The sequence below is a fragment of the Somniosus microcephalus genome, chromosome 3 (assembly GCF_052327205.1).
Source record: "Somniosus microcephalus isolate GS21.2 chromosome 3, FLI_Smic_1.0, whole genome shotgun sequence".
NCBI lineage: Eukaryota > Metazoa > Chordata > Chondrichthyes > Squaliformes > Somniosidae > Somniosus > Somniosus microcephalus.
This window is the reverse complement of record NC_140989.1, coordinates 245805887-245823471: the sequence shown is the minus strand read 5'-3', so window position 1 is coordinate 245823471 and position 17585 is coordinate 245805887. Positions and strand designations below refer to the sequence as shown.

General features: G+C 45.1%; 1 protein-coding gene across 2 annotated transcripts in view; it reads left to right on the top strand.

The window, feature by feature from the left end:
• vamp4 (vesicle-associated membrane protein 4) overlaps window positions 1–17585 on the top strand; it is a 91517-nt gene that overhangs the window by 55171 nt on the left and 18761 nt on the right. For both annotated transcript variants that reach the window (XM_085982309.1, XM_085982310.1), the window contains exons 5-6: window positions 6481–6581; window positions 13154–13233. In XM_085982309.1, coding sequence (XP_085838435.1) covers window positions 6481–6581; window positions 13154–13233 — 181 coding nt within the window. The remainder of the gene's footprint in view (window positions 1–6480; window positions 6582–13153; window positions 13234–17585) is intronic.

Here is a 17585-nt window from a genome sequence, read left to right as displayed (position 1 = left end):
AGTAAATTGGAGATTTTTAAAATTTTATGTTTTAATTTTTTTTCTTTTGCTTTGTCTCTTTTTTTACTTTCTCTCTTAATCCAATCTTTCTTTCCCTCTCTTTATTTCACTTTCTGTACCTACTTTGATTCTAATTCACCCTATTCCCTTCTCCGTCATTCCTCTGCTTTCTCAATCCTGAAATCTCATTGTTTAAGAGATAGACAATTGATCCTGTTGTTCATCAATGTCCCATTGCCCTTGCCATGCCGTTATCAGCTCGCACAACCAGCAATTTGTAGCGCAAAAAGTTTTCAACAACAACAACTTGTAATTATATAGCACCTTTAAAGTAGTAAAACGTCTCAAAGACACGTCACAGGAGAGTTATAAAACAAAATTTGACACCAAGCCACATAAGGAGAAATGACCAAAAGCTTGGCCGAAGAGGTAGGCTTTAAGGAGCGTCTTAAAGGAGGAAAGAGATGTAGAGAGGTCTAGGGAGGGAATTCCAGAGTTTAGGGTCTTTGCAGCTGAAGGTACGGCCACCAATGGTTGAGCGATTAAAATCAGGGATGCTCAAGAGGCCAGAATTAGAGGAGTGCAGATATCTCTGTGTTGTTTGGGGGGGGGGGTGGGGGTTGTAGTGTTGTGGGGCTGGAGGAGATTACAGAGATAGGGAGGGGCAAGGCCATGGAGGGATTTGAAAACAAGCATGAGAATTTTAAAATTGAGGCGTTGCTTAACCGAGAACCAATGTAGGTCAGTGAGCACAGGAGTGATGGGTGAACAGGACTTGGTATGACATGGGCAGCCAGGTTTTGGATGACCTCAAGTTTATGTAGGGTAGAGCGTGGGAGGCCAGCCAGGAGTGCATTGGAATAGTCAAGTCTAGAGGTAACAAAGGCATGGATGAGGGTTTCAGCAGCGGATGAGCTGCGGCAGGGGCGGAGTCGGGTGATGTTACGGAGGTGGAAGAAGTTTTCGAACTGAAGGGTGAGGAAAAAGTCTAACTAACTGGGCATGCTCCACTAGAGCAAAATCTGGGCTGATATTACAATCTGAATTGGATCAAATTCATTCAATAGCACTTGTATCTAATGTTCCCTCTTTTTAAAAAAAAAAAAAAAAAAAAAAAAAAAATGTTTTTTGTGCGCGGTACCACAGAGCATGCGCGGTATCTTACAGAAAGCAGCTTGTGAGCAGCCCGCACGGTACCTTTCCAATTGCTGCGCGGCCACGCAGCTTAGAGGACAGATTGCTTGCATCATTTCCCAATTTATTTTATGCCCACATGGGTAAAGTCTTCATTTTTCAGCTGGAGGAATTACTGTTTTCTCCATTCACTAGCCTCCTAACACTACAGCAGATAAGGGCCATCGTATCTCCAGTTACAGCTCTTTTCAGCAAAGTTGCAAATCCAAAAATGCTGTCATCCAATTACTCAAATTTACAAATGCGGGGGTCAGAAGGGGGGGGGGGGGGGTGGGAAAAGAGATTGCTTTAGCGTAATGTTAAATTTCTGCAGGGATTCTCCTGATAATCCACCATAACCTCAGCAGAAGACCTGTTGGTGATAGAGTTTTAATTACTTCCATTTTATAGTAATTTTTTTAAGGTTATTTCTTATAATACTGGTATAGTGGTTTATCACATCAAAACATTTCAAAGTACTTGATGTGATGAATTGCTTTTGAAGTGAATTTATGCTCATCAAAATAATGTGTGTGCACTCGAGGGAACTGAACAATTTTTTTTATTTGTATTCATATCAAACACTTGCTGGTCAGAAATAGCACAGTTTAGATGTAGAGTAAAGCTCCATGTACTCTGCTTTAACATACAAGCTCCAAAAAGCACAGTTTCAATTAGTGATGAATTATTTGAAAGTTTTGTATTGTCCTCTGGGACTGTTTTGCGACTGCCCAAATTAATTTAAGACCTTCAGTTCTGAGAGCGAGAGGGGGTAACTTCCATCCCATCAGTCTGGCTGGATGCACATCCAGGTGCCAAAGGTGAATAGACATCATTCTAACTCACTGCACTACCCTGTCTCTAGATGTTAAATGATTTCTTTAATATAAAGAAATTACAGCGATACATTGAAATCTACCAAATGGAGAATGATAGAGGCAATGTGAAAGGACTTTGAGAACAGGAATTGAATTTGTAGAATAGTAGGTACTTTACTCCAGATCTTTCATACCTGCTAAAGCAGGGAATAAAATTAAATTGACTGGAAGTAGGTAAGTCTTAATTGTCAGCAATTAAAGAACCCTTTAAGCATTCACCATATAAGCTTCATTGATTCAAATGTAATGTTAGCTGACTTGTAAAAATATGAATGTAGGAATAAGAAAAGACCATTGAGCTGGTCCTGTTGATTTAGGTCCTTGTTGTTGCACCCACTGAGATCATTTTCAGCTCCCTTCTGCTCTGGCGTCAAGCCTCTACCCCATGCTGAATTTGAAATATTTCCATTTCCTTTCTTGAGTGCTTCAACTGAGTCTACATTCACTGTACTACATGGCAGTCTGTTCCATAAACTAACAATTCTAAATCTGAACAAGTTGCTGCTCAAGTCAACTTTACCATGATCCATTGTTCGTTCAATGCACACAAAATACCTCTACAGCCACCCTGTTGATTCTTGTACTTAGGTTTTAAAACTTGGATCATGCATATCCTTAATCTTTTTTTTCTATTTAAGAACAGAACTGACTCTTTTCTTCATAGGTCAGTGATCTAAAACTTGGAATCATCTTTGTTGCCCTCCTCTGACCCCTTTTCCACTGTTTTCATAACCTTGGTTACCAAAAGCAAACCCAGTACTCCATTTGCGGTCTCACTAATGCTTTATTGAATGTCCATCTCATCTCCCTAAACTTGCAATCAAATACATATCTGGCAATCATTGCCTTACAATGCAAGGATGCTTTTAGTGGCCAGAAATCACACAGGCTTATCTTTATGTAATGATGGATACCTTATTGTGCTAAAATGTTTGATATTTTACCACTGATATTTATTATATTGCTCAGTGTTCCTTTGGCTATTCATTCATCCCGTTCCTATGGCCGGAATTTTGCCGGCGCTCAGAAGGCGTGTTTGGAGGTAAGTCCGCTGTCAAAATAACACAGATTGACAGCGGGTAGGAAACCCGCTGTCAGCCCGCCTCCGCGTGAGTCTCCCAGGTGTCGGATCTGTCAGCGCAGAACTGACCTGACACCAAGTGGCGGGAGAGACAATTGAGCTCATTAAATGGCTTGTTGAGAACCAACTAATGGTATTTTGAGGCTTCCTTCCAATTTTACGTGCTCCCCCAAGGGTTACCCGCTGCTTGGGGAACACGCCAGCTCACCCTGGCATGAGTTGAGTCTTATCTGATAAGCTGATAGCTGCAGAAGTGGTGTAAAGGATGCCATGTTGCAGATGGTCAGTTTCAGAGCGCAGAAACTGTTAGTTACTGCATTTGTAAGACGTATAGAGATTTCTTTAGCTTGCAAGTGTTTAGAGCCAACTGTATGTCCAGTGCCACCTCATTGGAACAACCTCTCTCATCATTGACAGATCGCTTCTGTCATCTCACCTGCAGCTGCCATCTATTGCAGCAACATCAGTGCCCTTGAAAAAATCAACCTTGGTCCTCTGAATCCTTCCACGATCAGCCCCAACACCAACATCACCAGACTCACCAACCTTCTCCGTAATAACCTGATACTGCACAGGGCATCAGCCCCTGACAACATTGCTGCCCGAGAGGCCAGCGATGGCATCACCATGGCCAGATTTACTTCACTTGAAGCTGTAAACCCTGGCTGCCACATGATGCGCCAGGTTGACACCATCCCACACAAGGACCGTAAAGCATCCCTTTAATGTCTAAGCCATTCCATGCACACTCATCACTATAGCGCGGGGGGGGGGCGGGGGTGGTTGGTAGGGAGTTATGTCTCAACATTCACTGGAACTCAGTAAGGCACTTCTCAAGGTGCGCACTGATCTGTCTGATAAGGGGCTGTGTTGAAAATATAGATTTCACTGTATGACAACACATTACCAGAAACTTCACATGGACATTGGCTAAACCTCTCAAGTGCCTACCCTTGTGTGTTGTTAGTTGGTATGCTTGCAGTAGGATGATGGTGAGTGTGAAGGGTGGCTAGTGAGATGGGGAAATGATAATGTAGATAGAGAGGGTTGGGTGGAGGTGCAAGATAAGTTGGTGTGAGTAAGGATGTGCAGGAGATGGGTATGGAAGGCAGAGTGATGGGGATGTGTTGAATGGCACAGCAGGGTGAGTTTGAGTGTGGCTGTGCAGTAGCGTTTCGTGATCCACTGAGATCATTGAAAGGTTGGCACCACTGCAGCCAGGGGCCCCTGATGACATCCCTGCTTTTGCCCTCCTGTACAATGTGCAACCAGGCTGCATTGGTGTCCTGGGGAGGTCTCTTCCTCCCCTGTGTGCTGTGACTCCATGCATAAGCATATGGAGGGAGTCATTGGAGAGCCTGGGTGTAAGTGTCCACCTTTGTGCAGTGCTTGTCAGTGTTTGCAGCATCTCACTGCTGTCAAACACTGACAGAACAACTGTCAAACTCAATGTGGCCGTGGTCTCTTTAAGAAAACTGGCTGATGATGTGTCATCAAATGACGTCATCAGACCCGCTTCCTGTTAATTGGCCGGGAAGCCCGGTGAAGAAGAGATACCGATTCTCCACAAATTGCTGGATGATCTGCTGACGAAACTGAAAAAATTGCAACCTCGCCGTGAGCCTCCCCATTGAAATAAATTGCGTGTCGTGAAATTGCTGGATTTACATAGTTAATGCAAATTGATCTCACCACAGCCATTTAGGGCTGGCAATTCATGTCGTAAGGACCCTGTTAATGATATGATTTGGTTCTGACATGCCACTTGACTTTGGAGGCCCAGAAAAGGAACATTGAAACTGTGGAGTCTCACTCCTGCAGGTAGTAAATTGTTTCAAGAGGTTTTGAAGAACTTTTTGTCTTGCCATCCACATTCCTGTTAGTGTCGGAAGGCAATCATTTTCAGCATGCAAAGCTGTTTCAACACTCAAATGCAAATTTAGATAGGTTTATTTCAGAAAATAACATTTTGGGATACAGTATATGAATAACTTGAAATATGATGTGGTAAGTGTACCATTCTTGGGGGGAACAGGTGACTTTGGACCTACGGTTCCCAGAGTTCTCCACCACTGGGGTTTTCCTAACCTCATGTCTTTATCTATTGTTAGAGAGTTGACTATGATTAGTCAACAACTCCATTATTCTTGTATCATGCGACTACCAGGATGGTAGAACTAAATGGACCTTGGCCTTTTTTCGTCTAGCAATTCCTATATTCCTATGAAAGCAGTTCCACTGTTCCTGATCATGATCATGTTGGTTCAACATTTTGTGGCTCAAGAACGTTGATACATTTTTCACACCTACCCTGTCATTCATGCATAGCTTCTCAAGGACCAACACATCAAGTTCCAAACATTTTTTAAATCTTACTTTTCCTTTCTGTCTCTCTTCTTTTTCTCTCTCTTAATCCACTCTTTCTTTCCCTCCCTTTATTTCTCTTTCTGTCTCTAATTTACTCTTTTGCCATGTTTCTTTCTTTATCCTTTTGTTTGGTTAAGGGGATAAATTATTGGGCAAGATATTCATGAGGTCCCAGATGTCCTGTTGTATTTGCTGCAACATTATCAATTCACATCGCCAGCAAATTGTGGCGCAAAATATAGTGTGATCTGAAGGGCAAGGAGAAAAAGTCCAATTCATGTCGCTCACCGCAAGATGCGTCATTTCAGCAATGTCTGGCCCAATGAGTGGCCATTGAGCAAGAAGCTGCTTGGGATTGTTGCCTTCAACATAAAGTTAGCTTCACTGATCTAGCCAATTCATCATTTACTTTATTATTTCCTTATTTATCCTAATCCATGAGGATTCACTGTAGCCACCGGTTTCTTGATCAGCATTATTGAAAGTCATCTGATAGTCCAATTATAATACATTGAATTTGTTGGTGCCACTTCTTTGTCTCCCAACCTTTAAAAATGTTTGTTAGCTAGATTCAGTGCTGAATATTTCAACTAACCATTAGATGTAATGGGCAGCTTGTGACCTCACACAGTGGCAGTGAGTAACGAATGAGCTTATAATGGTGTAGCAGAATAATGGCTTATAAGATACTGCTGTTTTAAACCTCCAGAAAAGTTAATCTTGTTAAGTGATATAGTGTGTAAGGTAAATTGAATATTTGCCATTATTGCAAGTATATAATTTTTTTAAATATTCTTAATTGATGTGCAGATGGTTAACTTCTAGCCTTATTGGGATATCTAGGAGTATATCCATGTATGGCTTTTGAATAGTTTTTTGGTCACAAATGTGTGCAGGGGTTGGGCATATCTAAGTGAGGGTCGTTTTTAGGAAGCTGTAAAGTAACATTATGATAATTATTTTTGTTTCCTATTTTGTCAGTGTCCAGAATCAAGTAGATGAGGTTATTGATGTGATGCAGGAGAACATCACTCGAGTGATTGAACGAGGGGAACGACTTGATGAGCTACAGGACAAATCTGGTAAGGAGCATCTTTCTGTTTTATTTACACCTTTAATTCCATAATGCATTGACTTCTTTTTGTATCTTAAACACATCGTAAAGTTACCTCTGTTCAGCTCTAACGATGTGCTCCAGTCCTAACCTCTGAAGAGCCTCCCCCAGCTGTACCAATGTGACGCTCTTCACTTCTTACACTGGTTATCTTTGCATCAAATTAGGAGTAGTATTGTGCGGGGGTCCATGCCTTCTACAGCTGAGTTGAAACTGCCCAGGTTCTTGCAGCCAACGAGCAAAATACACTTTCATCACATGCGTCTCAGCTGGATTGGAACCCAAATGACAGGTGAAAACGGGATTCATATCCCAGAAAATGCGTTACACATAGGAACAGGAGTAGGCCATTCAGTTCCTCGAGCCTGTTAACAACATAAAAACGTAAGAATTAGGAGCAGGAGTAGGCCAAATGGCCCCTCAAGCCTGCTCCGACATTCAATAAGATCATGACTGATCTTCAACCTCAAGTCCACTTTCCTGCCCGATCCCATATCCCTTGATTCCCATTGAGTCCAGAAATCTATCTATCTCGGCCTTGAATATGCTCAACAACTCCGCATCCACAGCCCTTTGGGACAGAGAATTCCAAAGATTCACAACCCTCTGAGTGAAGAAATTCCTCCTCTTCTCAGTCTTAAAAGGCTGACCCCTAATCCTAAGACTATGCCCCCTAGTTCTAGGCTCGCCAGCCAGTGGAAACAACCCCTCTCATCTATCCTGCCAGTCCCCCTCAGAATCTTGTATGTTTCAATGAAATCACCTATCATTCTTCTAAACTCCAGAGAGTATAGGCCCAAGTATAGGACAACCCTCTCATCCCAGGAGACAGGCTGGTGGAATGGGCGGACACGTGGCAGATGAAATTTAATGCAGAAAAGTCCGAAATGATACATTTTGGTAGGAAAAATGAGGAGAGGCAATATAAACTAAAAGGGTACAATTCTAAAGGGGGTGCATGAACAGAGAGACTTGGGGGTATATGTGTACAAATCGTTGAAGGTGGCAGGGCAGGTTGAGAAAGCAGTTAAAGAAGCATATGGGATCCTGGGCTTCATAAATAGAGACAGAGTACAAAAACAAGGAGGTTATGATGAACCTTTATGAAACACTAGTTGGGCCTCAACTGGGGTATTGTGTCCAATTCTGGGCACCGCACTTTAGGAAGGATATGAAGGCCTTAGAGGGTGCAGAAAAGATTTACAAGAATGGTTCCAGGGATGACGGACTTCAGTTATGTGGCTAGACTGGAGAAGCTGGGGTTGTTCTCCTTAGAGCAGATAAGGTTGAGAGGAGATTTGATAGAGGTGTTCAAAATCATGAGGGGTCTAGACAGAGTAGACCGAGAGAAACTGTTCCCATTGGCAGAAGGGTCGAGAACCAGAGGTCGTAGATTTAAGGTGATTGGCAGAAGAACCAAAGGCGACATGAGGAAAAACGTTTTTACGCAGCGAGTGGTTAGGATCTGGAATGCACTGCCTGAAAGGGTGGTGGAGGTAGATTCAGTCGTGGCTTTCAAAAGGCTTAATGGAAAAATAATATGCAGGGCTACGGAGAAAGGGTGGGGGAGTGGGACTAGCTGAAGTGCTCTTGCAGAGAGCCAGCACGGGCTCGACGGGCCAAATGGCCTCCTTCTGTGCTGTAACCATTCTATGATTCTATTCTATGAATTAATCTAGTTGCACCACCTCTAAGGCAAGTATATCTTTCCTTAGATAAGGAGACCAAAACTCTGCACAGTACTCCAGGTGTGGTCTCACCAAAGCCCTATACAATTGTAGCAAGACTTCCTTAGGCTTGTACTCCAACCCCCTTGCAATAAAGGCCAACATGCCATTTGCCGTCCTAATTGTTTGCTGTACCTGCATGCTAACTCTCTGTTTCCTGTACTAGGACACCTAAATCTCTCGACACCAACATTTAATAGGTTCTCAACATTTTAAAAAATATTCTGTTTTTCTATTCTTCCTACCAAAGTGAATAACCTCACATTTCCCCACATTATACATACTCCATCTGCCATCTTATTGCCCACTCACTTAACCTGTCTATATCCCTTTGCAGGCTCTTTGTGTCCTCCTCACAACTTACTTTCCCACCTAGCTTTGTATCGTCAGCAAACTTGGATACATTACACTGTTCCTCCATTTAATTAGATCATGACTGATCTGTACCTCAACTCCATTTACCCTCCTTTGATTCCTTGCCTAAAAAAAAACCTGTTGATCTCCAGTCTTGAAAATGTCAATTGACCCAGCATCTGCAGCCTTTTTGGGGAAGAGTTCCAGATATTCACTAGCCTTTGGGTGAAAAACGTGCTTACTGATTTCACTCCTGAATGGCTCAGCTCCAATGTTATGATTGAGCGCCCTTCTTCTGGATTCCTCCACCAGAGGAAATAGATTCTTTGTCAAATCTACCCTATCAAATCCCTTTATCATTTTAAATGCCTCAATTAGATCAGCCCACAACCTTCTAAAATTGAGTGAATACAACCCAAGTTTATGCAACCTGTCCTCATAATCTAACCCTTTTCGCCTCTGTATAATTTTGGTAAATCTGCCTTTCTGAGCTTCGTTTGGTATTATTTGCGAATACAACTAATTTGCATTATGTTTCTGAATCCAAGACATTGACTTAAATTAGAAACAGTAGTGGTCCCAACACTGAGCCCTGGGACCTCCACTCAAAGCTCTTACCATTTCCCATCCTGACATTTCTTCTATAGCAAACACCCATTGTTATCCTACCCTTCAGCCACTTTCTTATTCATTCCCCAGATCTACCCTGAATCTCTGCAGCTTTGAGCTTTGTCGTGGTAGCCTTTCACGTGGAACTGTTCAGATGTCCTTTGGAAGTCTAGGTACACCACATCACAGGGTTTTTCCCCAGTCCACTTGAGTTGTCACTTGCTCAAAGAAGGAAATTTGTCAGGCTTCCCCCTTTGAAAGCCACGTTGGCTGCTATTTACTAGGTTATTATTGTAATAACAAGTGGAAAAGTGTTGCAACTTCTGGTGATTAGAAATAGACAATAATTGAAATGCATTTTTCTTTGATGTACATTAATTAAGTAATAGCAGAAACATTTGGATTACAAGTTTTAAAAATCATTGAAATGGCACACCCAAATAATTTGCCAGACAATTACATTTAGTCATTTTAAATGAATTAATTATAAATCTGCAACGGTCAATGCGGAGGGGCCTAAATTTTCAGATGAGGTTTAATCAATATTTAGGGAATAAGAAAATATAAGGAGAAAGGATCTGTGTACCTTCTGGAAGAGGAAAGAAAAAAAAATACCTATAAACTCTGCAGGTTTTGAACACATTGCATTACTTTACTACAAACATATTTGGTGTATATTCTCAACAAGAAAATGTTGATTTGTGCTACCTGGGGAGGGAAATCTATTGAAGTTCTGATGGCAGTTGATCCACTAAATGCTATTTTCCAGAACTCAACTGTGGGGGATAATTACCTTTTTCCTTCAGAACAGTCAAAACATACTTATTTTCACATAGTTGTGTTAGTCACAACAGTCGCTAATCATGGCATGGGATAGTTTAGCATGAACAACCCACTAAGGCGTATTTAGAATATCTGCACAGTGGTTGAATTTTTTTTTTTAAGTGTTCACCTTTCTTATGCGTGCATCAGGAAAAATGAAATGTAAACCATGTGTTAATTAAGCAAACACTTAATAGCAGAATTTATCTTGGAATACTAATTTAGAGAGGTGTTATGACAGCCACTCAATAAAACTACTTTAGATAGGTTTTCAACCCAGATTTGTTTTACAACCAGCGGTGGTTTCCTCTGCATTGCAGAATTCTATCCGTATTATTCTGGAGCCTGTACTGCTGCAAGTCTCTCCGAGAAGACCTGCCCACCCATTGCCAGTCACCAGATCTACTGGGCTACTGAGCATGTGACCCTTGCCTTGGAAGATTGCTGCTTTGAGTCAAAACTAAATTGTTTGCCTGTAATAGACTTTGGCAGTTCTCAACTAGACTGATGGGCTGCCTTGTTCCTCGCTTTGCTACCAAAACTGCTAAACATAGATCAACATTGGCAGCAGTCGTGGAGAAATCTATAGCTCCGATCTTCCCACCCTCCCAGCTGAGAAAGATGTGCAAATATGACGAGCACTATTAGGAGGAAAGAAAATGGGGATGAACTGTGCTTTTTTTAAAATACGTATTTACCGTAACTCTTTATTGCCCATATATCCTTTTGAAACTGTACAGCATGGGTTTTGATAACATTTTTAATCACATAGTCTTTATCTGATTGTATTATGACACATGTTATCTGATTGTATTATGACACGTTATCAGAATTCCTACTGCCTCCCACACTACTGCCCTGGGGTTCTTTTTTTTTGGCCAACCTGGTGTCTGACGCATGCAGAAACCCATCAGCTTGTTTAAGGATCTCAAAATGAAGCTATTGTGAAATCCACATAAGTTCTATCTCTCCTTACCTAATATTGAGTGCACACTCTAGACTCGGGTAAGTGGGATGTGTTCCTGCAGGCTCACAGAGTTTAGGCGCAAGTTGGCAGAGCCAAGGTTGATAACCACACCCCCCCCCCCAAAAAAAAAATGCGTAAGTGAAGTTTAACCACTTAAAGCTGTGCACCGTGCCAATACAGAGCAATGGCAGGTTTCCTGCTGCTTTTCTGAGACAGTATCATTTTACCCAGCAGTATTGGCTTGCAGGGTTATCTGGAGTTGCATGGGAACATTCCCAGCCTCCAGTGACAAGTCTTCCCTCAAGATTCCATTGGTGAGCGAGGCTGGCTGATTAGTCATGAGTAGTACCCAGAGTACTGTGTACCTGACTGGCTCAGGTATTGGATGACTGAGTCTGCCACACAGTGTTGATGGTTCCAAATTTCCATCATCAGATGTGCCATCTTTGGAGCCTCCTCGATCTCAACAAGAAAGATGGTCACTAGTTTGCCGTGAGATAACTGATGAGAGTGGGTTTGAGCTCTCTAGGGAGACAGCAGACACCAAGTATTCTTCATGATTGGTATGGTGAGCAACTCATTTAAAAATGTTTGAATCCATCACCATCAGTCTCCTTCTCACTGCATGGACATACACTGTGGAACGATGTGTCCAACTGGTGCTGCTGTGGAGCATTAGCAGCATCTCCTTGCCTCTCTGCAATCCAATCATGGCAAGCCTAAGTGCCCATACTTCATATATGAGCCTAGACTACTAGCATTTGCCTTGCGCATCCCCGATTTTAATTGCTCCACCATTGGTGGCTGTGCCTTCTGCTGCCGAGGCCCAAAGCTCTGGAATTCCCTCCCTAAACTTCTTGCCTCTCTCTCCTTTAAGATGCTCCTTAAAAGCTACATCTGCTCTAATATCTCCTTATGTGGCTCAGTGTCAAATTTTGGTTGATAACGCTTCTGTGAATTGCCTTGGAATGTTTTTCTACGTTAAAGGCGCTATATAAATACAAGTTGTTGTTGAAGGCTGTTCAACTGTAGGAGTTATCGCAGCCAATCCTGACCCTGTCCTCATTCCGACAGTTGTACATGCATGTTTCCAACAAGTTTGCTGTCGGGTGGGGAGGGAGCTGGAACTACGGCCAATATTACACTCTCTGACCCAGAGTCCTGAGGCCAATTGTAGTATCTTTACTGCTACCCTGACTGACAGCAGGTAATACAGACTGGGGGATGAACCTTGGCTTTCTAGTTCTGTTTGGCGCCATTTATTCACAACCAGCTGAGCTATAGGGGTGGGGGGAATGGAACCCCTAGTCTGTCTAATATTCCTAATCTATGTAATAATGTAAGCGCGAGTTTGTGACATAGTAAGCTTCAGATCTGATGGGTTTTTTGGGGTGTATAGAAGTGTTGGTAGCCAACATCAGAGCTACATGAATAGTAAATTCTACCCAAAATGAGATATCCAGATAACAATTACCCATCCTAGTTCCAGCGTCTCTGAAAAGTCAATTAACAACATTTTGATTGTCTTACCCGCCTTTTTGTAAAACAAAACCCCAAACTTCCACATAAATTCTTGTGGATAATCAAGGTTGCACAGTAGATAGCTGCAGGTGAAAGGAGCCTTTGGGGGACATCAAGGGACTTGGATAAATCAACAATTTGGTAGGGTGGGGTCCTACTTAACCTGGCTGTTGTAGCTGTTCTCCAGACAGTTTTTTTTCTAATGGTTTTTCATTTTTAATCTTTATATGTCGAATAATTAACACCATTGCACGTTAAACAAACACATTTTGATGGGGTATTTGAACAATCCAGGAGACGAAAACTCGCAGCTTACTGCAAAGTGATACCTGAGCTGTACATAGATTTATGAAGTTCTAGTAACCTAGCCTCTAATTTCGCTGTCCTTTTGAAATTGCTTTCTTGGAGCCCAGGAATCATTGTGACACTCAATAGTTCAGTATTAGAATTTGTGTTATTGATCAGATTTAAACTGATTTTGCAGGTTTCTGCACTTTCTTTTGCGCCTAAACATTCTGTCTGTTTCATTTCCTTTTGCAGAAAGTTTATCCGATAATGCCACAGTTTTCAGCAACAGAGCAAAGCAGTTACGACGCCAGATGTGGTGGAGAGAGTGTAAGGTGAGTGATGTGGAAAGTGCGCAGACTTTTCAAATTCACTGGGCCGGAGATAATTGCTAAGTACAAATGTCAAGAAGTCCAGGATAATGACTCCTGGGCCATAGGGCTTACCTGAAAGGAGAACTCTGTCTCTTCACAGAATTAATAAAGCCCATTGACCCGAGGGTCCTGCCGGTTGCATGGCCAGGTGTGTTAAGTGTTTCAGTGAACATAATTCTAAGTGAAACAGCGCAGCCAGAATAGCTGAAAGAAGGTGAGCTCTAAATCTAAAACTATAGTGCAGAATGTAGTGTCGTTGTAATAATGAAACCTACTCAGTGCTGTTATTTTGATTTGCAACCAGCATAAAATTGCCAGTCCCATTGCTATTTGTATGGAGCCTCTAGAGATACAGCAGGGGGGAGTCCCTTGGCCCTGTACTGTTTCAGCACGTCCACTTCTCTGAAATAATGATTCAGGAACTTGGAGAATTCAGTAATTCTGTATTTAAAAAAATATATATAAAGTAATCAGGCTAAATAAATACCTAGTATATGCAGCATTTAAAAGCACCATTCAATACATACATCTAAGGAGAACGGTTAGCAGAGGTTGCTCTGAGTTGGCGCCTCCTTGGCAACAAAATATTTGCCATTTATGAAAAATGCTATCGAAAAGACTGAGTTCGACTCAGGCAATTAAAACAATGAACTTTAATGGAACAAAACAGGTTTTAACTAGAAACTGCTGGAATACATCAACTACAGGTCTGCTCTCCTTGAAGGCTCCACGAGGACTGGTCTGAAGGCTGACGTCATGACGTCATCACGTTCTTCTCGCCATTGGGGAATCACGTGACTAACGGCATGATGTCATCACGTTGAAACCGTGCTGTAAAGGTAACTAGACATTGTACAGTCAAACAGTGTAATTAAAGGTACAGGCACAGACAGTAACTACATTGCTGTTAAAGGAATTATGTACAACCACTCTGAGTCCTTTGGTGGCTCCGCCACATGCGCCCCCCCAGAATTGTCTTTAACAGAAAAAGTGAGACGAGGAGGAGGTCTGACAAGTCTGTCTGATTGACTTCGATACCCTGGCAGAGGAAGTTGATGACCGGTGGTCGAGCTGGCAGTCGGTTGTGGTTGAGCAGGCGCGGCGAGCGTGGTCGAGTTGGCGGGCGGCGGCTGTGGGCGGTCGGCCACGTTTGGGTGGTTGAGCGACAACGACTGGGTGGTCCAGGTCCAGGTGAGCCGGCTTCAATTGGTCCACCGAGATGTGATCCGGCTTTCCTCCGACGTCGACCGAAAAGGATTTGTCTCCTGGTTCGATGACGCGGAAAGGACCAGTGTAAGGGGGTTTGAGCGGATCCCGGTGAGCGTCGTGGCGGATGAATACATACTCAGCATTCTTCAGTCCCGGTGGCACGTGGGAGCTCTGTAGGCCGTGATTTGATGTAGGCACCGGAGCGAAGCATCTGGCCGCTTCCTGGTGGCTAACGAGTTGCTGGGAGGCGGACCATGGCTCTGTGGGAGAAGGGAGGAAATCCCCTGGTACTCGGAGAGGCTGGCCGTAGACGAGTTCAGCTGAGGACGATTGCAGGTCTTCTTTGGGCACCGCACGAAGACCCAAAAGGACCCATGGAAGTCTGTCCACCCATCCTGCACCTTGAAGACTGGCCCGAAGGGCGGCTTTAAGCGACCTGTGGAATCGCTCGCAAAGGCCGTTCGCCTGTGGATGATGGGCGGTGGTGCGATGAAGTTTGGTGCCGAGCCCCTGAGCTACAGCGTTCCAAAGCTCCGAGGAAAATTGTGGCCCATGGTCAGAAGAGATGTGTGCCGGTACCCCGAAACGGGCAACCCAACAGGAGATGAAAGCTCTAGCGACGTCTGCCGAAGTGGTGGAAACCAAAGGAATTGCCTCTGGCCACCTAGTGGTGCGGTCCACCGTGGTGAGGAGATGAGTATAACCCTGAGAAGGCGGAAGCGGCCCCACAAGGTCCACATGCACGTGGTCGAAACGACGCTCCGGAACAGCGAACGTAGCCACTGGAGCTTTAACATGATGCTGGACTTTGGCCTTCTGGCAGACGACGCAGGTATTAGCCCAGTCACGGACATCGAGGTGCAAACCTTTCCAGACGAACTTCGCCAACATAAGCCATTGCGAAGCCTTCATCCCAGGGTGCGACAACCCGTGTATGGCATCAAACACCTTCTGGCGCCATGCGACCGGCACGATAGGTCGGGGAACGCCCATGGAGACGTCGCAAAGGAGCGTGGCGCCTGTGGCCTGGAAAGTGACGTCGGTCGCTTGGAAGCTAGGGGGAACGGTTCTGTATGATTGGACCTCAGTGTCCGAGGCCTGATCTGCAGCCATGAGGGCGTAGTCGATCCTCAGGTGGACCGTCGCACGGGAGAGGCAATCTGCCACCAGGTTGTCCTTACCAGACACATGTTGAATGTCTGTGGTAAATTCGGAAATAAACGTCAAGTGCCGTTGTTGACGAGCGGACCACGGTTCGGTGGTCTTGGCCATGGTGAACGTAAGAGGTTTGTGGTCGACAAAAGCCGTGAAGGGACGTCCTTCCAATAAGAACCGGAAATGACGAATGGCGAGGAAAAGGGCCAGTAGCTCCCGATCGAAGGTGCTGTATTTTTTTTCATTTTTCCGTAGACGGCTGAAAAATGCCAGCAGTTGCCACGTGCCGTTGACCCACTGCTCTTGCACTGCACCGATGGCGTAGTCTGACGCGTCCGTGGTAAAGGCGATGGTGGCACCTGGAAGTGGGTGCGCCAGCATGGTTGCGTTGGCCAAAGCGCTCTTGGTGTTGACGAACGCCTGGTCCATCTCAGCTGTCCAGCTGATTGGATGCTTACCGGACTTGCCCTTGAGGGCCCCGTACAAGGGTTGCATAAGCTGAGCCGCCTTAGGGACAAAACGGTGGTAGAAGTTGACCATCCCCAGGAACTCTTGCAAGGCCTTGATGGTTGGCAGGCGCGGGAAAGAGGTACCCGCTTCCACCTTCGTCATTAAGGGGACGGCGCCGTCCGATGTTATGCGGTGTCCCAAGAAATCGATCTGCTGCAGGCCGAACTGGCACTTGGCCGGGTTGATGATTAAACCGTGCTGGCTGAGGCGCGTAAAGAGGGAACGCAAATGGGAGATGTGCTCTTCCTTGCTAGCACTGGCGATGAGAATGTCGTCAAGGTAGACGAAGATGAAGCGTAGGTCTTGGAGCACGGAGTCCATTAAACGCTGGAACGCCTGTGCTGCATTCTTCAAGCCAAACGGCATCCGCAGGAACTCAGAGGCCAAAAGAGGTGATGACTGCGGTTTTTGGGACGTCTTGCGGGTGCACGGGAACCTGGTGATATCCCCGGACGAGGTCGACTTTAGAAAAGATAGAATTTCCCGCCAAATGGGCCGAGAAATCCTGAATATGCGGAATCGGGTACCAATCCGGAGTGGTGGCGTCGGTCGTCACCGCATGGCCGCCAGCCGCCACCCGGTTTCGGAACACTGTGGAGAGGCGAGGACCAGGGACTATTGGATCGTCGAATGATCCCGAGCCGCTCCATCGTGTCGAACTCCGCTTTCGCAGCCGCGAGCTTGCCGGGTTCGAGCCTTCTAGCCCGCGCATAAACCGGGGAGCCAGTAGTGGTGATATGATGTTCAACACCATGCTTCGATGCCGAGGAGGAGAAAGTGGGCCTTGTCAGCTCCAGAAACTCTCCGAGGAGCCGAGTGAAGTCATCCGGAGGAGGGAAGATGCAGGCAATAGAGCGCAACACGGAGGTACCGTGGTAGCACGGAATCGAGTGGAAGGTGGCTGCGTTGATCAGCCGGCGGTGCCGGACATCGACGAGGAGGCTGTTGGCACACAGAAAATCCGCCCCTAGGATGGCCTGTGAGACTGTGGCCGTGACGAATTCCCAAAAGAAGCGCTGACCGCCGAAACAGACTTCGACCCGCCGCTTTCGGAAAGTTCGAATTGCTGCGCCATTAGCCGCTATGACGGAAAAACCTAGGTTCCCAGCCTGCATATCGAGCTTCGACGCAGGTAGAATGCTACACTGCGCCCCGGTGTCACAAAGAAAACGTCGGCCCGATAGGGAATCGGTGATATAAAGAAGTTTCCCCATAGATCCGACGGCCATCGCAATCGCGGAGTGCCCGTTAGACCCGGTCCTCCTTCGCCAAGAACGCTGCAGGAGCTTTGTTTTTTTTGGGGGCGGAAAACTGCAGGGGGAGCGGCAGCATCGTGCTTTCGCGCCAAAACGGGCGTGGTAGGAGCACCAGCCCGCTGTAGGAGGAGCTGGAACCGCGTCTGTGGGGGATGGGCGCCTCGTGGCCGCGCAGCACTGCTG